Raw genomic sequence first — 25,733 nt, forward strand, 5'->3', positions numbered from 1 at the left:
CCTATAATTCAAATGTTGCTGCGTTTAATGTTATCCCAGAGGTCTCTGAGACTGTCCTCAATTCTTTTCATTCTTTTTTCTTAATTCTTCTCTACAGTAGTTATTTCCAGTATTTTATCTTCCAGGTCACTTATCTGTTCTTCTGCCTCAGTTATTTTGCTATTAATACCTTCTAGAGAATTTTTAATTTCATTTATTGTGTTGTTCATCATTGTTTGTTTGCTCTTTAGTTCTTCTAGGTCCTTCTTAAACGTTTCTTGTATTTTCTCCATTCTGTTTCCAAGATTTTGTATCATCTTGACTGTCATTACTCTGAATTCCTTTTCAGGTAGACTGCCTATTTCCTCTTCATCTGTTTGATATGGTGGGTTTTTACCTTGCTCTTTCATGTGCTGCATATTTCTCGGTCTTCTCATTTTGCTTATCTTACTGTGTTTGGGGTCTCCTTTTCGCAGTCTGCAGTTCATAGTTCCTGTTGTTTTTGGAGTCTGCCCCCACTGGCCTAGGTGGTTCAGTGGATTGTGTAGGCTTCCTGTTGGAGGGGACTAGTGCCTGTGTTCTGGTGGATGAAGCTGGATCTTATCTTTGTGGTGGGCAGATCTGCATCCGGTGGTGTGTTTTGGGGTGTCTGTGACCTTATTATGATTTTAGGCAGCCTCTCTGCTAATGGGTGGGGTTGTGTTCCTGTCCTGCTAGTTGTTTGACCTAAGATATCCAGCACTGTAGCTTGCTGGTCATTGAGTGGAACTGGGTCTTAGCTTTGACATGGAGATCTCTGGGAGAGCTTTCGCTGTTTGACATTACGTGGAGCCGGGAGGTCTCTGGTGGACCAGTGTCCTGAACTCGGCTCTCCCACCTCAGAGGCACAGGCCTGACACCCGTCCGGCGCACAAAGACTCTGTCAGGCACACTGCTCAGAGGAAAAGGGAGAAAAATAGAAAGAAATAAAGAAAAGAAAAGAAAGTTTTTAAAATAAAGAATTAAAAAATGATTTAAAAAATTAGAAGTATTAAAACGAAGGAAAGAAGGAGGGAGCAACCAAACCAAAAAGCAAATCCACCAGTGATAATAAGAGCTACAAACTATACCAAAAAAAAAAAAAGAAAAAAACGGACAGACAGAACCCTAGGACAAATGGTGAAAGCAAAGCTATACAGACAGAATCACACAAAGAAGCATGCACATACACGCTCTCAAAAAGAGAAGAAGGAAAGAAATATATGTATCTATATATTAAAAAAAGTAAAAAGGAAGAGAGCAATCAAAACAATAAACAAATCTACCAATGATAATAAACTCTAAAGATTAAACTAAGATAAACATAAAACCAGAAACAAATTAGACGAGAAAGCAAACTCTAGGTCTACAGTTGCTCCCAAAGTGCACCGCCTCAATTTTGGGATGATTTGTTGTCTGTTCACTTATTCCACAGATGCAGGATACATCAGGTTGATTGTGGAGATTAATCTGCTGCCCTGAGGCTGCTGAGAGTAGTTTCCCTTCCTCATTTTTGTTCACACGGCTCCTGGGGTTCAGCTTTGGATTTGGACCCACCTCTGTGTGTAGGTCGCCTGAGGGCGTCTGTTCTTTGCTCAGACATTACGGGGTTAAAGGAGCAGCTGACTAGGGGGCTCTGGCTCACTCAGGCTGCGGGGAGGGAGGGTTAAGGAATGCGGGGGAGCCTGTGGCAGCAGAGGCCAGCATGACATTGCACCAGCCTGAGGCGTACCGTGTGTTCTCCCATGGGAGTTGTCCCTGGATCACGGGACCCTGGCAGTGGCAGGCTGCACAGGCTCCTGGGAGGGGAGGTGTGAATAGTGACCTGTGCTTGCACAGACGTTTCTTGGTGGCTACAGCAGCATCTTTAGCATTTCATGGCTGTCTCTGGTGTCTGCGCTGGTAGCCGTGGCACATGCCCGTCTCAGGAGCTCATTTAGGCCGTGCTCTGAATCCCTGAAACAATGGTCTCTTGCCTCTTAGGCAGGTCCAGAGTTTTTACTGAACTCTCTCCTGGCTAGCTGTGGCACACTAGCCCCCTTCAGGCTTTGTTCACGCAGCCAATCGCAGTCCTCTCCCTGGGATCTGACCTCCGAAGCCTGAGCCTTAGCTCCCAGCCCTCACCCGTCCTGGCGGGTGACCATACAAGCCTCTCGGGCTGGTTAGTGCTGGTTGGCACCGATCCTTTTTGCAGGAATCTCCCGCTTTGCCCTCCGCACCTCTGTTGCTGTGCTCTCCTCCACGGCTCCGAAGCTTTCCCCCTCCGCCACCCACAGTCTCGGCCCGTGAAGGGGCTTCCTAGTGTGTGGAAACCTTTCCTCCTTCACAGCTCCCTTCCACTGGTGCAGGTCCCCTCCCTATTCTTTTGTCTCTGTTTATTCTTTTTTCTTTTGCCCTACCCAGGTACATGGGGAGTTTCTTGCCTTTTGGGAAGTCTGAGGTCTTCTGCCAGCGTTCAGTAGGTGTTCTGTGGGAGTCGTTCCACGTGTAGATGTATTTCTGATGTATGTGGGGAGGAAGGTGATCTCCATGTCCTACTCTTCCGCCATCTTAAGGTCTCCTGTAGTTGTAAATTATTAATTATTTAGGTAATAAACATATCCTTTACCTCAATACCTACTTTTCAATGCATTAATAATACGAAAATACATATATGTGTATGTGTATATGTGTAAGCACTTATATACATACATGTGAACATATAAAGGTGTACACAAACATATGATTTCCTCTCTCATGTGGCCTGTATTTCAAATAATATATTCGTAGAGCAATACTCAGATGAACTTACTCTGACAGGTTCAAATTTTGGTATCCGTTTCCTTGGTTTGCTCTATTTCATGCCAAAAAACAATTGTACATGGTTATTTTTCCAGTATTTGTTAAAGGAATAATGTTTTAAAGGCTTTATTGGTTAGAAATATGGGTAAAGATTTTCTAGTGTTTCCTGTCTTGTATTTTTTTCTTTGAAGTGATGTTGCATTGTTGCTCTTCAGGTGGCCAAATTAAGAAAATCTATTAAATGGTACTTGGGAGGATTGAAACTTTTTTAAGCTAATGTCTATCACTGCTCGTATAAGAAAGGAATTGTTTTCAAAGTTTTATTTGCAAAACATTTGCTTTTAACTGTTATTTTGCAGTTTTGTTATGTTAATTTAAAGGTGTACAGTCACTTTCCTCCTTCTGAATTACTAAAATCTACTGTAGTTTTAAACAGAATTTATCTTATTCCATTTTTAGAACAAGTTATATATAGTCATCAGTTTATGAATCTGGCAGGTGACAATTTAACCAATGTCAGCCTATTTGAAGAACATTGTGAAAATCTTCTTTGTGATTTAATAAGCCTGTCCCTCAACAGGTATGATAAGGTAATGTTTTAAGAGTTCATTTGCACTTTTGGTATTTAATGACAATAGTTAGTACTTAATGCATGTGGTTTGACCCATAAGAATCTAAAATGGCTTACTTGTTAATTCTTCTAATTTTATATTTATTTTTATTTGGGAGGTGGTTGGGAAAAGAATTTGAGGTAAACATTTAAAACAGGCTAGAATTAGTGTTTTAGAGCTGTTTTTAAAAAAAATAGCCTTTTCCATTTGTCAAAAATAAATAAAAACAGAATGTTCATGATAATGATTGGAAATTTAATTTCTGTTCAAATAGATACCAGCCCTTTAATAATCTATTGTTTTGTTGTTATATAATAAAATAAATGAGTACTTAGCTAAAGTTAGTTGACATATTTAAAGAGAGGTTTTGTTTGGTTGTCTTCATAAAAGGTCTAGAATCATGGGGGAAATTACATGTTTTTACTAAATTGCTTATCATAGTGTTTAATGCAGACAGTGATTTGAAAGTGCTATGGTATTCATTTATTTTCAAGCAATGGAAATTTGTTGACAATAATCACTTATTTCAGGTTACAAGCATAAATGTTACCTATGGGAAATTGGGATTTATAATTTTTTAAAATTTAGATTGTGTTTTATGTATTTATTATTAATATTGTTTAAATCTAGTCTATGTATTTACAACTAATATAATTAGTAGATTGACCAGATATGATATAGTAATGTCTTTACTGTTGTTGTTTTTTTTTTTACTGTGTATTATGTTAGAAAAGTGTGTGTAGTATGTGAAATAATGAACACATTATGAATTTCAGAAGTCTGGCTATACTTACAGTGCATATTCTCTGTATTATTTGGGGCCATTGATGGTATATTTGTTACAAAAATGGTAAAGTTGCCTAACCTTTATAAATTCCTAATAATTGTACTTGTTCTTACAAAAAAAATTAGTCTGCATTACAGAGAATCAAAATTTATTTTCTAATCATTTTCGTAGAAGTCTTTTTATTTGGCTGATAAATTAGATCAAGTTTAGAAACCATGGCCCTGCAGCCAAATCTAGCACACAGTCCCATCCTTTTTATCCATTATCTGTGACTGATATTGTAGAACAATGGCAGAGTTGAATAGTTGTTACAAAGACTATTTCACTATTAAAGCCTCAAATATTTACTATCTAGCCCTTTACAGAACAACTTTGCTGACCATTGGGCTAGATGATTAAAGCAGAGGGTTTTTTTAAGTTGAAAATAAAATTCATTGTGTACTTTTGTTTTTTAAATGGAAATTTATTTTAAAAGTTAATGAAATGGTATGTTTTTTTATAAACAATTTTATGTAATTGAGCATAAATTTTAAGTCATCTAAATCATTCTTTTAAAACATTTGGGGAGATATGTGGCATGTAAAGTTCTGCTGTCTTATAAGTTACTCTTTTTGGGTCTTTCCTGCAGGTTAGGCCTTCTGAAGCATTAATGAGTCACCATTGCCCCTGTCCATGCGTTAAAGAATTATGGGTTCTACTCATTCATCTCCTCAACCACAGGAGTAAATGGTCTCTCTCAGAAGTAAGTTATAAAATTGATGTTAGTTATTGGTACTAGCTCTTACATTGAATTCATGCAGTGGTTTTGTCAAAGAAAAATCTTACGAAGTCTTTCTTTATAATAAGACAACAACCACCACCAAACAGAGCATTAACTGAATACTAAATACCTACTATTTTTTTAATCCTAAATTGGTAATATGAAACATCTAGGGGAAGTACAAGATTTGACTCTTTTATTTTCTCAAGCTCTTTTTTTTTCTGTCAAGAATCTTTTAGACCATACTTAAAAACCCTCTAGTAATCAGGAAATATTTTAGTTAGGAAATGAGGTAGATTTAGATTTGTGGAGAAATAAAGCACAGGTTTTTATTAATCCATTTTACAGTATCTTATTTCAAGGAGAGAGAAAGATAAACACAAAGGGGAAGGTGGGAAATTTTACTTCACCTCATTTTGAATCAGGTCTTCAGAATGGGGCTTTTATTTTATTTCAAGTGTTCTGGATTAGTAGAAAAAGAGAAATATTCATATGCAGAAGTAAATACAAATAATTCACTGTGAAATGATACTTAAAATGGTTTATATATTCTTATCCAGTTAGGAGTTTAAAATAATTTCTTCCTATATACATTTTCAAGAATTTATCCATAAATTAAAAAAACTTCTCTGTAGCTCTTCAAGTCGAAAGCTCAATTCTAATATTTTAAAAATTTCTTTAAAGACACTACAAATTCAGGGAAATGTAAACGGATAGAACAATGAGTTACCACTCCTATTAGAATGACCAAAATTGGGAACACTGACAACTCTAAATGCTGATGAGAATGTGGAGCAACAGGAACTCTCATTCATTGCTGGTGGGAATGCAGAATGGTACAGCCACTTTGGAAGACATTTTGCTTGTTTCTTACAAAACTAAACATAGTTTTAGCATATGGATCCAGCAATTGTGCTGGTATTTACCCAGTGAAAACTCATGTCAACACAAAAACCTGCACATGCATGTTTATAGCAGCTTTATTCATAATTGCCAAAACTTGGAAGCAACCAAGATATCCTTCAGTAGGTAAATGGATAAACTGTGGTATATCCAGACAATTAAATATTATTCATCACTAAAAAGAATGAGCTATCAAGCCATAAAAAGACATGGGGGAACCTTAAATGCATATAACCAAGTGAAAGAAACCCATCTAAAAGGCTACACACTGTATGATTCCAACTATATGACATTCTGTGAAAGCTAAAGCTATGAAAACAGTAAAAAGATTAGTGGTTTCTGAGGGTGGGCAGAACACAGGGCACTTTCAGGACAGTGAAAATTATCTGTATAATTTTAATAACTTTTTGGAGGTTTATACTGTATTTATTTTGAGTTATTTTAGTAGTAAATTTACTAGGTATAAGTAAAATAAAGTAAATTTACTATGTATAAATTTAACGCATTTTTACTTATTGAGTAAGAAAGTTGTTTTTCCGTGACATTTTGGTTTTTCAGTAGCATTAAGCTTTCCACAATGAGACTTAAATATTACACAGTCTCAGCAATATTTTCCTTTGATTATTTTCCAGGATGTTTTATTTCATTTATGTGGTAAACATAGATTTTTCCATTTTCTGCAGTTTATCTTTAAGAATTTTATATTTTTTAGAATTGTTCTTATTTTATAAATTTTAGACTTGAAAGTGTAAACTACATAGAATTAATTAAGGCATGTTCATACTTGTTGCCCTGAGTCTTTTTCTAGATTTTAAGCAGAAAAGTAGACATAATTTAAAATACTATATTATAGAAATTTGCATAGTAATATGTATTGTTTAACCTAAATGATTGTTATGCTTTTCATTTTATGTAGTAACCAGAATTATTTGTCTTAAAATAATGGAAATCATAGGTCATTTCATTTTTTAAAATACAACTAAAATATATTATTCACAGATTTTGAAAGCTATTTTATTTTGAAAGTTAAATTAGAAGTTTCCATTCCTGACAGTAAGACAGTTTGACCTTTCTGCTAAAAAAATAATCATGCTGCATATCATATAATATCATATAATAAGCATTTTAGATGTGTCAGTGAACTTGTTGAAAGTAAGAAGTATTGAGGCCAAATACTAAATGTAGGTAGGAATTCAGGTCAGCTGAACCTTGAAGCTTAGAGGCAGTTGCTGAATTATGTAAACTTGGAAAATTAGCTTTTATATATTATAAGGTCCAAGAATAGAAGACAAAGCTCAGAATCAACTCAAGTTGGTAACCTACTATACACCAACTACCCATAAATCTGGGCCCCCAAAAGAATGAACTAGAAACTCAACTAAATTTGTAAGGAAAATTGCCTGTCTTTAACTGTGTTTCTTTGCAGTTTAAAATAGCTTCAGTGTATTTATCGTAAGCCAGCACTCATACAGTTTTATAGCCTGAGTTCATGTTGCTTAGGTTGTACTAAAAATTTCAAGCCAGTGACTTCTAAGTAGCCTTGGACAATGGGTGGACGCTTAAACCCACATCTTCTCGTGTAACTTCCCCCAAAATATAAAATAGCAAGAACAAATAAAACTGCACAGAAAACATGTTGATAGCATACCTGCAAGATAAGAATGTTCAAAGCTGTAAATTAAAAGTAAAAGCTACCAAAGCACTACCACACCTTTCTGTCAAGCAAGGGCAGGCAGTCTGAGAAAAACTGCTCTGAGGAGAGAGGAACAGAGAGTTAGCAGCAGCCATAAAATTGGTCTAAAACCATTTCAAGAATGTGAAAAATACTGGAAAGGTTTTTTGTAGATCAGAAGAATAGGAACATAAAAGTGTGTGCAAAACATGAGGCAGTCTTTGAAGGTAGAGCTTCTGGAGAATAAAAAGGCAAAAAGGGAGTGGTTCCCGCTTGGTGATTAGGTGGTGAAGGGGATAGGAAGTAAAAGCATAGAACAATGTCTCTTGTAAAATAAAAAAATTAAAAAAACAAAGGATTCATACCTACTCTCATACCACCACCACCACCAAAAAAAAAAAGAAATCTAGTAAAGAAATGGGACTTTGGTACATTGACAAAAGAGGGCTTCACTGAACTAGGAATCTTTTAGAGTAGTCCAAACCTGCAAAATGAAAAGAAGGAAACTAAACAAGTCTTTATAATGTTACTACAAGGAAACAGAATTGATTTGATATACTTTAGCTGAGGATACCCTCTTCCCCAGAAACAACTATAATGCAGAAGAAAATCCTAAGACAATACTCCAGACTGAATTAAGGAGATAAGCATTTGGGGCTATAAAAACAAAAACAAAAAAACACCTTGAATAAGATATTCAGATTTTAAAACAGAAAGACCAAAAGCTAGGAATTAATGAAAAGAATAAACTGAAGGCAGGAGAGAAATGGAAGAAAACATCATTATAAAATTGACTGAATTACAAAGTGCCCAAGGAGAATAGAGTCAAGTGAAAATTTAATAAGGGGCATGGAAGAAAGGCAGGAAAATAACCAAGAGATTAAAAATGAGATAAAGAAAGGAATATAAATGGTTAGAGAGAAAATGGTTGAAATGGGAGATAAGCAAAGCAGAAATAACCATATGTATAAATGGAGTCCCCTAAAAAAAACCAAAACAATGGGATATAGCTAACACTCAAAATTATTATCCAAGAAAATATTCCAGAAGTAAAAGAAGACCCAAATCTACATATTGAAACGGCCTACTTGATAAGTGGAAAGATTAATTCCAAATAATCCATCCTGAGACATATTGTAAAACTATTTGACTTCAGACATACAGGAAATATCTTCCAGTCCTGAAGGAAATCTTCATATCCTCTAGGCAAAAAGGCTAAATTACTTAGAAAAGCTAAATAAGTTGACCTGCACTAGACTTCTTAAAAAAAACATAAAACAAGGCAACAGTAGAACATTTAAAAAGACTCAAAAACCCTTCCTCCTTGTGAGGACACAGCAGACGTCTGTGACCTGGAAGAGGGCCATCATGTGACCATGCTGGCACCCTGATCTCGGACTTCCAGCCCAAGCATTGAATGAAATACCAGTATGGCACAATAGAACAAGCCCTCAGTTTAAAGAAAAGCGATGTAGGGACTTCCCTGGTGGTGCAGTGGTTAGGAATCTGCCTGCCAATGCAGGGGACACGGGTTCAAGCCCTGGTCCGGGAAGATCCCACATGCCGTGGAGCAACCAAGTCCGTGTGCCGCAACTACTGAGCCTGTGCTGTAGAGCCCGTGAGCCATAACTATTGGGCCCACGTGCCTAGAGCCCGTGCTCCACAACAAGAGAAGCCACCACAATGAGAAGCCTGCGCAACCGCAACGAAGAGTAGCCCCCACTCGCTGCAGCTAGAGAAAGCCCACGTGCACAGAAATGAAGACCCAACGCAGCCAAAAATAAATAAATAAATTTATAAAAAGAAGAAAAGAAAAACTATTTAGTCCCATCTTTTGCTCTGTGGAGGTTATATGGGCTCTAACTATGATATCCCTTAATAGAATCTCAAGACCAAGAAAAATTAACCAAACAAAAAGGAATCAAAACACAAAATACCTTCTAAAACAACAAAGAAGCAAGTTAAAAATTACTCTTTGTACTATCAGACGGGCAATGGCTTTGGGGACCAAGATGGGTGTGGACAAGCAGAGAAAGAAAAACTGAAAAAGCAATTGAAAGATTCAGGAGGAAGAGGGAAGCTTTTCTCTTTCATTCACTCAGGAGTTAATGATATTGCAGGAGATGTGATCATTCCCCTGAATGCTGACAGCGGGCTAAGCTCTATATAGAACCTATTCTTAGGAGCTTTCCAGACTGCTGAAAGCAGAGATTTTTTTTTTCTGTCTTGTACATGATTTTAAAAATTTATGATGTGTCAGTACTGATTTCTGTAATGCACTGTTTATTTTTTTAAAAGAACAAATTATGTGTGTGCATATATATACGTGTGTGCACACAAGCTTACATTCTTCCAAAAAGAAGTATTTAATTCCTTCTCTCTACTGCCTACCCTCCGTCCTATTCTTTGGAATGAGGGAGGGGAAGACTGAATGGGATTTCGAGTCTTCCCACTGAGAAAGGGACATTTTCTGGAACCAAGTCAGTGTTCAAAGGACTAATGCTCTAAGGAAATTGTCCAAAGGAGAGCAGCAGTTCAGGGTTATTAAGTTATTTTCAAATGTTGTCTGGACTGCTGCTGCTGACCTTTGTGGAGGCAACAAGGTGCTACTTCCCAGGGGGACAGGATAGGAAGCAATTAGAGAAACCTAGGAGAGGATCAGGAATGTTTGGGAATTCACACGTAGCACAAATTATGTGGGAACTCCAAGAATGAAAATAAACTAATATGATTAAGGGCATATTTTTATCCCAGAAAATATTCTAAAATGTAACTAATACTGGCTATATCTGTATGAGTGCGTTCTTAAAAACTCAACACTCAGTACCTAGTAGATGTCATTTAGACTTAAATTTCAGGGAAGAAAAGGAAAACTAATGAGTATTTCTTGAGTGATATGTGTGAGTGGACATATATACATGTTCTACCTTATTTACTAGGTGGATATCTGAGTAGCAATGAGAAAATTTCAGCTATGTCTTGGTTTTGAAATGACCATTCTCCAGTGAAAAGAGAATGGTAAAATGACTGATTCTAGGTGGGAGCATGCAAAATAAAAAAAGAGTCTGGAACCTTTTGTACCAGAAACTAACGAGGTGCTGAAAAAATGATGAGGACTTGTCAAAAGGACACAAGGGCCAACACGAAGATCTCCCACACACCAAATCTGGGAATTTGAGCAAAAAAATAAATGATAGCAAAGGACTGTAATCTGTACAGTAAGGATTTGTGAGTCTTTAGTGATATAAATAAATGGAGAGAAGGGAAGCTCTTCCTAGTAAATGTAGAAGTAATATGGAATTTGAAAATACCACTTGACAACCCTCATAGTAATTGTTTCAGGCAAGAATCCTCAATGGCTGTCAAAAATATGATGAAAAGCACAATATTTACATGGCTTGATAAGTATCTCTGCACAGTATTTGTCTGTTACAAAGGGAGCAGTAACTTTGCAGTGTAGAACATCTAGCAGATACCACCTTAACCGAGATATCAAAGTTAACCAATAATAAAACAAGTTGATATTATGTACTCTCAATGTGATGCATTGAAAGAACAAAGTTTTTTTTGATATTCCTGCCAAAAATGCATCGTGTGAATCTAATTATGAAGAAATACTAGTCAAACCTAAATAGCTGGCCTACTCAAGAACATCAGGGTCAGTCATGAAAGATAATCTGAACAACTGTTACAGATCAAAGAAAACTGAAGAAACATGGTAGATAAATGCAGCATGTGAGACTAGAGAGAATATCTGATATACTTCTATGTATAGTTCCAAGGGAGAGGAAGTAGAAAGTGGAACAGAAAAAATATGTGAAGAGAAAATGACTTAAAATCTTCTAATGTTAATGAAAGCTATCATATTAAAAAGCCCAATGAATTCCATCTAGGGCAAATAAAAAGAAAAACACACCATGATACATCATAGTGAAACTGCAGAACATTGGAGACAAAGAGAAGAGATTAAAAGCATTCACACAGAAAAATGCTACTTTCAAAAGAATGACAATTAGACTGTAAGCTGATTTCTCAACAGCAGTGGAGGCCAGTGGGAAATCTTCATTGTATTAAAACAAGGTAATTTTCAATAAGAAATTCTTCATCCAGCAAAATCTTTCAAGACTGGGGTGAAACAATTTTCAATGAAGCAAAATTGAAGGGAATCCTGAAAGATAAGTTTTAGGCAGAAGAAGGAATAAAGTAAGTGGTAAATATTCTGTATAAATCAATAATATAATCTAATGGGATTAAAAATTACAGTACATGGTAATACTGGCTTATAAATTGGGTAGGGCATAAATGAGTTAGAGTATTTTAAGGTCCTTGTTTTGTCTGAGAGAACTGCAAGATATATATTAACTTACCAAGATATTTGAATGTATGCTGTTGTTTCTAAGGTACCACTAAAAGAAGAGAGAGTAGGTTATTTAACTTACAAGCTAATAAAGGGGAAAATACTGAAGTAGTCATCCCAAAAGAAGTCAAGAAGGAGGTATAGGTGGAAAAAAATAGATGTATAAATAGAAGTACAGAATAAGATTGTCGGGCTTCCCTGGTGGCGCAGTGGTTGAGAGTCCGCCTGCCGATGCAGGGGACACGGGTTCATGCCCTGGTCCGGGGAGATCCCACATGCCGCAGAGCGGCTGGGCCCGTGAGCCATGGCCGCTGAGCCTGCGCATCCGGAGCCTGTGGTCCACAACGGAAGAGGCCACAACAGTGAGAGGCCCACGTACCGCAAAAAAAAAAAAAAAAAAAGATGATACGTTTAAAACTAAATATATGAGTTACATTACATTAACTGCAAATGTACTAATTGCTCATTTAAAACATATACTGTCAGAACAGACTGTAAGCTGTTTGTAAGAGAATCTAAAACAAAATTCAGAAGGATTTGGAATTGATAGAAAAAAGATATAAGAAAGGTAATGTATTAAACTAATATTGGAGAAAATTAGACTTAAAACCAATGAAAGCATTAAGTCATTTCATGCTGATTAAAAGTCCAATTCACCAGGAAGATAAAATGTATTTAAATTTTATGTGGCTAGTAATATGCTGTTAAATGTAGAAAATAAACACTGACAGAACTACAAAGAGAAGAAATACACATATGCTTAGAAATACTGAAATGCATTTCTAAATAACCCATAGGTGAAAGAAGTTATAATGGAAATTATAAAATATCTTGAAGTAAATGATAACTAACATACTACTAATTAAAGCTTTGGGACTGCAGCTAAAGATATAATTAGTGGGAAATATATAACTTTAAATACAAATGTTAGAGGAAAAGAAGTTGAAAATTAATGAGCTAAGAATTCATTGTAAGAAGTTAGGGGAAAAAATTCCTGTATAGTAAACCCAAAGAAAATAAAAGGTAGTAAATAAGACTAACACAAATTTATGAAATTGAAAACGACAAAGATGATCAAAAGATTGAAAGATCAAAACAGCCAAAAGTTGGTTCTTCAAAAAAATTACTAAAATTGGCTAATCTTTCTTGAGATGATTACAAGTCAGTACTAGAAATGAAAATGGTAACATGCCTTCAAACTCTGCAGATATTAAAATATCTGATAGTATCAAATATTTATATAAAATGGACAAATACCTAGAAAAAAATTTTACTAAAACCCATCAAATGTTCAACAGTAGTAAATTAGGTAAATAGTTTATCTTATAGTCATATATTGGAATACTCTGATGAACTATGGCTATACTCACTAATATGGGTAAATCTCACAAATATAATATTGAGGAAAAGAAGTAAGTTACCAAAGAATAGAAACAAGCTACGTAAGAATACAAACACATTTAAAAAAAAACAAAACAGGTGAAGCCAAACAATATGTGATCGAGGTGTGTATATCTATGTGGCAAAACTTAAAAAACTAGGGAATGATATATTATAGAAGTCAGAATAATTGTTACTCCTGGATGGGAGAAGATATGATTGTGGAAACTGTAGGAACTAGTCATTTTCTAATTTTTAACCTGGGTATTTTTATTATTCTCTAAGTTTTATATATGTGTTTTGTATTCTCTTTTGTGTCTATATTTCCTTACAAAAATTAAGGAAAAAACCCAAATCACAGGTTATTGGATAAGTGTCTGAATTTAATTGAATCATAATACCTCTTTTTCTACAGTCATTTTGGAACTGGTTGAATAAACTACTTAAAACGCTCTTTGAAAAATCAAATGACCGAAGAAGACCTTCTGTGCCTGTAATCCAGCCCAGGGATCCATTGGGTTTTAGTTGGTGGATGATTGCTCATGTAGCATCATTTTATCAGTTTGATCGCCATGGAATACCGGATGAAATGGTAAGATTTTATTTTTTCAAACTTTCTTGTATTATCAATCAATATGTACTTTTTGTAGGCAAATTAGCAAGTGAGGAGAAACAATAAAAATCAGATTATAATCCTACAGAAATCAACTCAGCTTCTGAATCTAGAAGCTATAAACCTTTCTGTAAACATCTTGAAAATGATAATCTTTGTTTTTACTGTTTGTTTAGGGAAGAGACTTGGGATCTAGTCCTGGCCTGCTACTAAGTAGTTTTGTGACTGTTAATAAATTACTTAAACCTTTCTGGGCCTCTGTTCTCTCATCCAGAAATCATGGGACTGGATTGTTCTGTTCAGATTTCTTCTAGTTCTAAAATCTTTAAGATTGCCAAAGGGAAAGCCTACATCTCTAGAAATGAATTAGAGAAGATTTTTGTGAAGATATTTTAATCTGTTAAACAACGATGAAGTTACTTCATGTAAAAAGACAGAGATTTTAACTAGTATATTAATTTCTAGTTAGAAACTATTTTTCAGTGTTATTTTAAAATCCCTATGAAATAAAACCAGCTGGTAGGTGTATTTATCTGAAACCCTATTTGTATATAACTTCTTCCATGTTCAGAAGTAACATAGTATTATATCAACCCATCAGTTCCATAAAATAAGCATGTCTGTATTTTCAAAATTTGTCTTTTTTTTCTGACAGTGGTTAACAAGCCTGGCTGATCAACAGGCCTATCTGTGAGTTTCTAAAAATTCAGATTTCTTAAATCTAGAGATCCTGTTTTAGTACTGTAATCTGGTCTGGAGTTTGGAAATTCTTATTTTTAAAAAGTCCTTTGGATCTCATACTCTTATCAGGTATGGGAACGTTTGCTTTATGAAACATGTTCCTTGATGGACTTCACAGATTTTCCTCTTTCTGGAATACTGGACAGAGCCCAGACATCATCCGTGGAATCTGAGGGTCAGTTAGTATTGACATAGTGTCCTAGAAACGGAGAAAGGGCCTTAGAGGTCCTCTGAGTGATTCCCTAGTAATAAACGGTCCTTTAAGAGATCACAAGATATAGTAAGATAAGTCAGAAAGTGCTCTGAGAAGTCCACACACAGCTCAGTATCAATGTATTTAAGCATTCTACCAATTCATTGAGAGAGATCAATAAGATCAATAGAATGAACTTCTCAGAAGGATCATATGTCCTTTGTTTATGCACGAGTCCTTCCCATACTGATATATGGTAACTGATAAATGCCATTATTACTTTAGTATTCCTTTCATTGAGTATTATAATGGAGTTAATATGGTTATGTTTCACATCTTTTAGTTCTTAAAATACTAGAACAACAATGAAAGAACTCAAAAAATTTATCTATAATTCAAAGGTCTTTACATAAGCATTTTTATTTCTCTTACCACCCAACCTTAATTCTTCCAAATACATATTTCTGCAGTGTAAATAAATAGGGTAATTAGGTAAGCACTTCTGAGTTCCTACTGAGTGGCCATCATAATACTAGGTGCCCGTGATAGGATACACATGAAATAGATTGTACTGCCTTTTGCTTCAAGGAATGTGCTTTCATGTTATTAATGCTTGCTGGATCTGCCATTAACACTTATTTGAGTGAGTGGTACATTTCAATAGTGGTTGATATCAACCCCCACATGCTCCCAGTATGGTAGGTAATCTAGCCACGTTAATATATATCATTAGTATTACTATTGTAGTTTTGAATTGTATTGGTACAACCACCCTATGTTGCATTGCTGAAATCACTCTTCAGTTTCATAGAGGGAACTCCGTAGGACATTATTGCTTTTATTAGCTCTGGATCAAGATAGTGAAAGAATTCTCTGTATTTAAAATAGCTTAACCTTTGTCTTTTAATATTTGTCAGCAGTTCCTTTATGATTTTCTTTTGCCAAGAAACATATTTTTTTTCAATCTTAATTTTTAAAATTATATAGAAGGTTTTAAGAGGAAAGAGAGCCATGGTATTTGGGAAAAAAAACCTTTCATATGATAAAATAATAAAGATGTGTAATGTGTATGTGTATATGTAAAATAGACTTTGCCTTTATTCATGAGTCTTCAGAGAGTTTCAAACGTTTCTTGACTTCTTAATGTCTTTAAAAGAAAAACTTGAGGGCTTCCCTGGTGGCGCAGTGGTTGAGAGTCCGCCTGCCTATGCAGGGGACACGGGTTCGTGCCCCGGTCTGGGGAGATCCCACATGCCGTGGAGTGGCTAGACTCGTGAGCCATGGCCGCTGAGCCTGCGTGTCCGGAGCCTGTGCTCCGCAACGGGAGAGGCCACAACAGTGAGAGGCCCGCGTACTGCAAAACAAAAACAAAAACAAAAACTTAAGTTCTCCAGTTAATGATAGTCTTCATTAGGGGTGATACCTTTAGCATATTGCATTTGCAAAGTGTTTAATATCTCAGAGTGACTATTTGGTTTTTATCTCAATGAAGTGTTATGCAGTAGGCAAGAAGTTAATATTATATCCATTTTACAAGTAAAGAAACTGAGGTACACAGTGGTTAAATATCACCCTATTTTTTATCACTTAGATAAATTTGATATGAGAAACTTTCTGAGAACTTCCTCTCATGAATAGGTCTCTGGTAGCATAACCATGTGTACCAGTCTGCCAGGGACAGTCCCAGTTTATGCCCATTTTCCCCTCATCCCATCTGGTTAGTTTGTTCCCTTTTATTCTCAGAAGTGTCTCAATTTGGTTTATAAATCATATAATCATTTTAATCTATGAACATAAAGGTGTATTGACTCATTCTTTCAGAGAGATTATATAGGATTTTAATTTGTTTCTGAGATATACTTAGGTCAGAATTTTGAAAATTATCTGAATTCTTTTTTTCTCCTTATGATGTATTAGCATAGCCAGCTACCATATAGAAAATGGTTATGCATTAAGCATGCTTTATTCCACTAAAGAGTAATCTGGTGTGAGAGGATGATATGAAGTAATAATAGTTAGTCATATGTTCTGCAGCAGAGAAATACTGCTAGTCTTGTGATAATCATAGAGATGTTTCAGTTTTTAAATGTGAACTGCTTTTGCCCTGAAGGTTAATGTGAAATCTTTATATTTTAAATAGGTTTGAGATATGGTTAATTTTTTTTAAGTTTTTGTAAATTGGATTTTTGCTGTATGTGGATTTAAATCACAGAAGTTGCCAATTCCTTAACACAGGCCTTTAAGGAAAATTTGGTCTCTTACTTCTCATACTAGAGACTTTAGATTTTTATATATTTCTGTTTAATGCTTTTCTCCCAACCTAGATAAGAGTGTGTTAAACTCTTACAATCCCAGTCATCTATTTTGTTTCTATTTATTTTTTTAATTGAAATGTACAGTGTTTCAAGGGTATAGCAAAGTGATTCAGTTATATATATTCTTTTTCACATTCTTTTCCATTATAGGTTATTACAAGATATTGAATATAGTTCCCTGTGCTATACAGTAGGTCCTTGTTTATCTATTTTATGTATAGTAGTGTGTATCCATTAATCCCACAGTCCCAATTTATAATCTCCCCCTCTTTCCCCTTTGGTAACCATAAGTTCGTTTTCTGTGTCTGTAAGTCTATTTCTGTTTTGTAAATAAATTCATTGTATTTTTTTTTTAAGATTCCACATATAAGTGATATCATATAATATTTGTCTTTCTCTGACTTATAGGTCCATCCATATTGCTGGAAATGGCATTATTTCATTCTTTTTTTTTATGGCTGAGTAAAAATTCCATTGTGTGTGTGTATGTGTATATATATGTATACATATATATACACATACACACACAGCACATCTTTATCCATTCATCTGTTGATGGACATTTAGGTTGCTTCCATGTCTTGGCTATTGTAGGTACTGCTGCACTGAACATTGGGGTGCATGTATCTGGAGTGGGATTGCTGGATCATATGGTAGTTCTATTTTTAGTTTTTTAAGGATCCTCCATACTGTTCTCCATAGTGGCTGCACCAATTTACATTCCCACCAAGAGTGTAGGAGGGTTCTCTTTTCTGCATACCGTCTCCAGTGTTTATTATTTGTAGACTTTTTGATGATGGCAATTCTGACGGTTGTGAGGTGATACCTCATTATAGTTTTGGTTTGTATTTCTCTAATAATTAGTGATGTTGAACATCTTTTCATGTGTCTGATGGCCATGTGTATGTCTTCTTTGAAGAAATGCCTACATAGGTCGTCTGCCCAATTTTTGATTGGGTTGTTTGGTTTTTTGATATTGAGTTGTTGGTATATTTTGGAAATTAATCCCTTTTTTATAGCATCATTTGCAAATATTTTCTCCCATTCTGTAGGTTGTCTTCATTTTGTTTATGGTTTCCTTTGCTGTGCAAAAGCTTTTATGTTTAATTAGGTTCCATTTGTTTATTTTTGCTTTCATTTCCATTACTCTAGGAGACGGATCCAAAAAAATATTGCTGTGATTTATGTCAAAGAGTGTTCCTCCTATGTTTTCCTCTAGGAGTTTTGTAGTGTCTGGTCTTACATTTAGGTCTTTAATTCATTTTGAGTTTATTTTTGTATATGGTGTTAGAGAATGTTCTAGTTTCATTCTTTTACATGTAGCTGCCCAGTTTTCCCAGCACCACTTGTTGAAGAGACTGTCTTTTCTTCATTGTATATTCTGGCTTCCTTTGTCATAGATTAATTGACCATAAGTGTGTGGGTTTATTTCTGGGCCGTCTATCCTGTTCCACTGAACTATGTGTCTGTTTCTGTGCCAGTACCATACTGTTCTGATTACTGTAGCTATGTAATATAGTCTAAAGTTAGGGAGCATGATTCCTCTGGCTCCATTCTTCTATCTCAAGATTGTTTTGGCTATTCAGGGTCTTTTGTGTTTCCATACAAATTAAAAAACTTTTTGTTCCAGTTCTGTGAAAAATGCTATTGGTAATTTGATAAGGATTGCACTGAATCTGTAGATTGCTTTGGGTAGTATGGTCGTTTTAACTATTGATTTCTTCCAATCCAAAAACACCATATATCTTTCCATCTGTTTCTGTCATCTTCAGTTTCTTCTATCAACATCTTATAGTTTTCGGAGTACAGGTCTTTTGCCCCCTTAGGTGGGTTTATTCCTAATTATTTTATTTCTTTTGATACAATGGTAAGTGGGGTTGTTCCCTTAATTTCTCTTTATGATTTTTCATTGTTAGTGTGTACAAATGCAACAGATCTCTGTATATTAATATCTTGCAACTTTACCAGATTCATTGATGAGCTCTAGTAGTTTTGTGGTAACGTCTTTAGGATTTTTTATGTATAGTATCATGTCATCTGCAAACAGTGCCAGTTTTACTTCTTCTTTTCCAATTTGGACTCCCTTTATTTTTCTTTTCTGATTGCTGTGGCTAGGACTTCCAAAACTATGTTGAATAAAAGTAGTGAGAGTGGCCATCCTTGTTTGTTCCTAATGAGAGTGTGTTAGCCTCTTACAATCCCAGACATCTATTTTAAAAGCAAATACAGTTTAAAGAGAAAAATTATTTTGGGACATTGCAGGGATCATTTTAACAGTGCTTTCCCTGCCCAGAACATAGTGCAGTCAGTGAGGCTAGCTGATGCATTTCTTTGAAATATCTGAAATGGTGACTAGATAAAAGGTGTGAAATACAACCTTAAAATGAGAGTTGCTCCAGGTTACCTAGTCGGCTGTAAGTGGAGACTGGGGTGTCTATTTTATATTTCTGGTGGAAATACCACCTGTGCTGAAGCTTAAGTGAGTGTCTTCATTTTAATAGTGGGATAAGAAATATAAAACATAGCCCCAAATTGATGACTGTTACCTCCTTTCTATACTACAACTTAGTATACAGAAAAAAAAAAAAAAAAATACCGTAGCTGCTCAAAGTTAAGTTTCCCTGTGGAAGAAAAATATGTTACCCTTTTATACATATTTTCCCACTTAAACTTGATTTGGGCATGATATAGTTGCCATTCTTTCCTCTGAATTGTGGTTTATTTTTGTTTTAGATTATAACCACAGTACTATTAAATAGAGTTGAAATTCTCTGGCTGAGAATCATACTACTTCTCTCTGATTTGTGTGATTCAAATTGCTAGAATAACCAAAATATACTCATTAGCCCTATCAAATTATAAAACTAAATACATCAACCCTGTCATGCTTGTGATTATTTAGGACTAGTGGTGATGTTATCTTAATAAAGAATGATATAAAAGTGGATTGCTGGAAGCTGAGGGAAAATTTGTTAGAAAAAGAAACTCATTTATTGATAGCATGGTATAATGGAAGGAACACTGGCTTTGGAGCCAAACCTACTTGGATTTGAATTCATGCTCTGACTTCTGTGTACATGACATTTCTGAGACTTAATTGTGTTATCTATGAGTTGGGTACGATTTATTTTAGGAAGTAATAATGTAAAGACCCCAACACAATGTACACATAGTATTGCTAGAACAAAATGGTCTCCTTTTTGAGAGAGTTTTAGAGCACAGTCCTCAAGGCTACCTCATTTCTGATGCTAATTACAAGCTCAGGGATTCCCAGAGCCATGTAATTTATGTGGACTCACAGAACTCCCTGAAAGCTTTTATACTCACAGTTATGGTTTATTATGGGGAAAGGATATAGATTAAAATTAGCAAAGGGAAGAGTACATAGTGCAGAGTCCAGGAAAAGTAGCAAATGTGGAGCTTCTGTTGTCCTCTCCGCATAGAGTTGAGACACCTTTGTCACCTGGCATCAGTGTGTGACAGTATGCAGGGAGTATTTCTAACCGGGGAAGCTTGCCTGAACTGCAGTGGTCAGAGTTTTTATTGGAGCTCCATTACATAGGCATAATGGATTGCATCCACATGATGGTTGAGCTCAGTCTTCAGGTCAAATAATACAGGACCCAAAGCCCCCAGCCTAAGTTACATTGTTGATTTTCAGGTATAATTAGCCCTACCCTAAGACTGTGTGGGTGTGGCCACCCTCCACCCTCAGTTACATTGTTAGACAATAGTTATGACCCTAGGCCCAGGGGCAAACAAAGATACTCCTATCAGGCGAAACATTCGAAGGGCCCCGGAGATTACCTCCCAGAAACCAAGGATAAAGTCCAGACCTCTTTGGGCAAGGCCATATTCTTTACTACATATTTTTTCCTTATAAATATTTTGCATTCACTTTATTTACATAAATGTATTTCAAAAAACCAATAATTCCTTTCTAAAAATAATTGTATCATTGTACTAGTTATCTATTGATGAGTAACAAAATTTGGCAGCTTAAAACAAACATTTTCTCACACAGTTCCTGAGGGTCTGGCATCCAGTAGGAGCCTAGGGGCTCCTGGCTCAGGATCTCATGAGGTTATAGTCAAGCTGTCACCTGGGTCCTCAGTCTCTGAAGACCTGACTGGGGCTGGAGGAATCACTTCTAGTCTCGCTCACCTTGGCAGGAGGCTTCAGTCACTCATCATGTGGGCTTCTTCGATCCTGTTCATAGCATAGCTTTTCCCAGGAGTCAACGAGAGAGATTGTCATTAAGATGGATGCTTCAGTGACTTCTAATCTTGGAAGTGACATACTATCAGTCCTACTAGTATTGTTATTCTGTTGGTAACAGACCAAGTCTGGTACAGTGTGGGAGGGGATTAAATAAGGGTATGAATACTAGGAGACAGGGGGATACTGGACGCTGTCTTAGAGGCTGGCTACCACAGTCACTAGGCACTTTTATTAAGGAAATATTTATTTAGTGATTTTATGTAGTTAGCATCTTACATGAACATTATCCAGCCATCTAAAATCAAGAATATTGAACATGCTTTAGCTTTGTATTGGTCACTGGAGTTCAACGAACAACATAGTTGTTATAACACAGATAGAAGGGTAGATGAGGCTCTTTGCCTTTATTCTTTAAGGGCTGTGTCTTAGTTTTCTGAAGTCTTATGGTAACTTCTGCACCTTTTATTCTTATCTTGTCAGAAACTAGTTGTTACCTGCTGCTTCTTGGAGGTTCTTTCTTTGCTTCTCATTTTGACCGATATCCACATATCCAAACCTTTAAGAACTGAGTATCAAATGAACTAGGTACCCTGTGAAAAGTTCCTCCAGGCTTTCCCTTTGGAAAAGTAGAATTGTTCTCAGTGCCTAGCCTTTGTGAAACATGTTGGCTTTGTGAAAGTCTTTTTTGGCTTTCTTCTTTATTATAGAGAGTCTTCAGGATAGTTGAGCTTGCCAGATAAGTGACCATTGGCTAAATGAGGTAGCAGTGTGTAAAACTTTTTTTTTAATTTTCTATATAAGATTTTTAGTTACTTGTTTACTAGAGTAGACCATCTTGAAGCTGTTATGCATAAAACAAAGGTAAAAATCTCTGCTGAGTAAAGTACAGAATAAAGAAGGACAGTCGCTGGTGTAAAAAATTCCAAAATATACTTAAAGGTTTTTTTTCTCCTGTTAGATTGTATCTGACAGCAAAAATTTATTATTTGTTAAAACATTTATAATTTTATAGAAGTACCACTGTTTGATAAAATCACTCCTGATAAGGTTTATATGGGATTGGAATAGTTGTAAATTTTTTTCTCCCAAGTCTGTAAACTAACTCTTTGCCAAAGTAATTTTAGACAGTCAAGAAATTGTAATGATATCTGATGATAGTAGAAAATGTACTTCACACTTAACTTGCTACTTTATAATTTTAATAATAATTAAGAGCAGTAATTTTAATGCAATATTTTCTCCCTTTCTAGAGACAAATGGAATCAAACTGGAACTTTGTAGAAGAACTGCTGAAAAAGTCCATCAATGTTCAGGTACACATTTAAAGTGAGACAGTTTGTGGGCTTTGCTAAATTTTTATGTTACAGATTTTACTTATAATAACCAAGCAAACTGTTAAAATGATTTAAATAACAAACTTAGTTTACTTATAAAAAGTCTGAGATAGAATCATCATTCTTTGTTAATGCAGGGTCCTTGTACAATAGTTTTTATTTTGAAGATTTTTATTTTAACACTGACTTGCCAGTTAAAGGACAAAGATAATAGTCACCTGGTTGGTGACTTTGAAAAATGTATTCAAAATAAGTAGCAGATGCTTCAGAACTACAAGCCATTCCTTGACTGTATGATATCAAGTCTAGGAGACATGATGAGGGAGATAGTCAGTAGCATTGGAAATTCAGCTATATCCTCATCACAGCAGGAAGGTGACTTGCCTTGCTGAGCAATTTGTCTTACAGGCTTGACTCATACTCTAACTGATAAGGTCCTAGTTTCTGAGTCCTCATTTCACACCTTATCATTTTTCTTTCTGCAGAACGGTTAATGTAGTGTTTCATGGCCCAGAGGTCAGATTTGACCTCCTTTTAGTTTTAAATGTGCTCTTCGTCACATCTTTAAACATATTGTATTATAGTTCTGTAAAGTTTTGTAGCATAAGTTATTTATGTAAGATTTTAAGGGGAAATTTTAGTAAAGAATATTTTTTTAATTTGGGAAATAGACTCCTTTTCTGTTATGAAATGAAGATTGTTAAAAACTTGAAGAGGAATAAAAAAGAAATATGGTAGTACAAGATTGCTACACACATTTATAGCCATATCTTTGAAAATCATTTTAATATCTTAAATTTTTTTCCCTGTTATCTATATTAACTCTTAATTTTTTTAGGTGAAAATATAAGTATATTTAGTTATAGTATGAATCTTCTAATTATGAACTAAGAATTCTAGGTTAGAATGCCAAAGAACTCTGAATACGTAAGTTGCATCAGGAACAAAAGAGCTATTATCCCAAACACTAAATTTTTTTTATTTTCTTTTTTCTGTATCATTTTCATTGGCTTTCTCCTATGTTCTTTTTGAGTACATACTGATTTAGTAACTCAAAAAGTTTCAGACATGTATTTTTTTACTTCTAGAATGTACAGAATCACTAAAAAGTGGTCACCATTATTTACATCAGCTATTAATCCAGTATTTTAATGGTATCACCTAAAGCTGTTTTGAAGATAAATCACTAATTCTTGTAAGTAGGTAGGATGACCATCTGGATTTACCTGGCTTGGAGTATCCCAAAATGTGGGACTTTCAGTGCTAAAACCAGACAAGGCCTGAGAAAACTGGGGCGAATCAGTCACCAGAGAAGCAAGGGTAGTACAGCTAATCTAAGAAACTTTCCCTGTGAATTTAAGTCTAGCATAAAGTCAAAGTAATATCTTTCCTGTAAGAGAAGAGGTCATTATAATATGTAGAAAAAAGCAGTCCATTCTCTCTAGTAACCTCAATTTTGTCATGCCTTGATTGTATCAAATTAGATTTTATAAGTAGTATAGGACTACTTGCTGGAGTTCCTGAAACCAATTTTGTGGGTGCAGTAGGTGGTCATAAAGAATAAATAATATGTTTGGATAGAGCTATCAGTTTGATTATATCTGTTTTCCCCCACTGAGGTAAATTAAAATCTGACCATGCTCATGTGCTGTGACTTGATCTCCAACAATGAAAGAAAGAGTCCATTTACAATATTTTAAAAATATATATGTTTCACATATAGAGTAGTCTTCACATAAAATTGGTGGGCACTCCACTGTAGTTTTAATTAAGCAAATAATGTTCTAAATCTTTTTCTAGCCAGAGAGGATTTCCAGAAACAGACATTGAGCTTTGTTAGTAAAGAGAGCATATATTGTTTAATTTTACTTAAACTGAATAGTTAAGTATTTGCTTTAAAAAACATTTTTTAGAGGTAATCCTATTTAATATTTGTGAATGCTAACAGTAAACATTTGTTCTACCTTTATAATAGCATTATTTTTTTTTATGAAAAGGGAGATTTTTAGTTTTATGCTACCTACTTTTTAAAGCCTCATTATTTGATGAGATCACAGAACAGTTTTCTAACAAAGGTCATAGAAGGGTATAAGAAGAAATCCTAAGCAAGCCTAATATTTAAAAAAATTTTTTTTTCATTTGTCAAAGAATTTGGAGAGTCCAAGGCTAAAAAGCACTCAGAATGTGATTAGCTCTGAATAATGTGGAACAATAATCTTCTAATTACTAATCCAAAATGTTTATGTTTCTTGGACAGAAGGATCTTGCCCGAGATATTGAAGTCTAACTCTCTTTATCCAGTCCTAAAAAAATCCCATCAGTTAGACTGACAGTTAACTGTTTAGCTTGCAAATAAATTTTATTCTCCTGGTGGTTTCTGATAGGCAAGTCAGTTATACATAAAAAGAAAAAATGAACCCACAATTGTTATATTGCCATTTGTATAGAATAAGCTAAAAGAGTAAATGTTTTCATTTTTAGTTCTATAAAAGAATTTGATATATGGAATATACCCGAATTTAATATGCCTGCATTTAATCTTTTGAAATAAAGATAGGAAGGCATTCTTTTAAAAAGGACTAAGAGAGTTTCCCTGGTGGTGCAGTGGTTGAGAGTCCACCTGCCGATGCAAGGGGACACGGGTTCGTGCCCCTGTCCAGGAAGATCCCACATGCGGTGGAGCAGCTGGGCCCATGAGCCATGGCCGCTGAGCCTGCGCGTCTGGAGCCTGTGCTCCGCAACGGGAGAGGCCGCAACAGTGAGAGGCCCGCGTACCGGGGGGAAAAAAAAAAAAAAAAGGACTAAGAGATCAGGAGCAGGCACTATGGAATATTCTAGGGTTGCTTTCTACATGAAATAGTTCATACATACCCACTCAGCTGAGAAGAGACATGCAGAGAGCCCACAGGGTCTTGTGATAAATGTAGAAGTTGAGTAGCACAGGTAGGTTTGAGCCTGTGTGGAAAAGAACCCCACAGGCTTTCTAGTTTATTAAAAATCTTTAATCACAGGGCATGGATTTAGATGTTGTTAATGAAAACTCTTGGTTTAGGTAGAGTTTGGTCTTA

General features: G+C 35.4%; 1 protein-coding gene across 1 annotated transcript in view; it reads left to right on the top strand.

The window, feature by feature from the left end:
- MMS22L (MMS22 like, DNA repair protein) overlaps positions 1–25,733 on the top strand; it is a gene marked incomplete at its 3' end in the record, with an annotated part of 139,983 nt that overhangs the window by 19,952 nt on the left and 94,298 nt on the right. Inside the window, exons 9-12 of the mRNA XM_082856033.1 lie at positions 3,238–3,368; positions 4,805–4,918; positions 13,664–13,840; positions 22,582–22,644. Of these exons, the coding sequence (XP_082712159.1) occupies positions 3,238–3,368; positions 4,805–4,918; positions 13,664–13,840; positions 22,582–22,644 (485 nt within the window). The remainder of the gene's footprint in view (positions 1–3,237; positions 3,369–4,804; positions 4,919–13,663; positions 13,841–22,581; positions 22,645–25,733) is intronic.

The sequence above is a fragment of the Leucopleurus acutus genome, assembly GCF_964270905.1.
Source record: "Leucopleurus acutus genome assembly, chromosome: 15".
Lineage (NCBI taxonomy): Eukaryota > Metazoa > Chordata > Mammalia > Artiodactyla > Delphinidae > Leucopleurus > Leucopleurus acutus.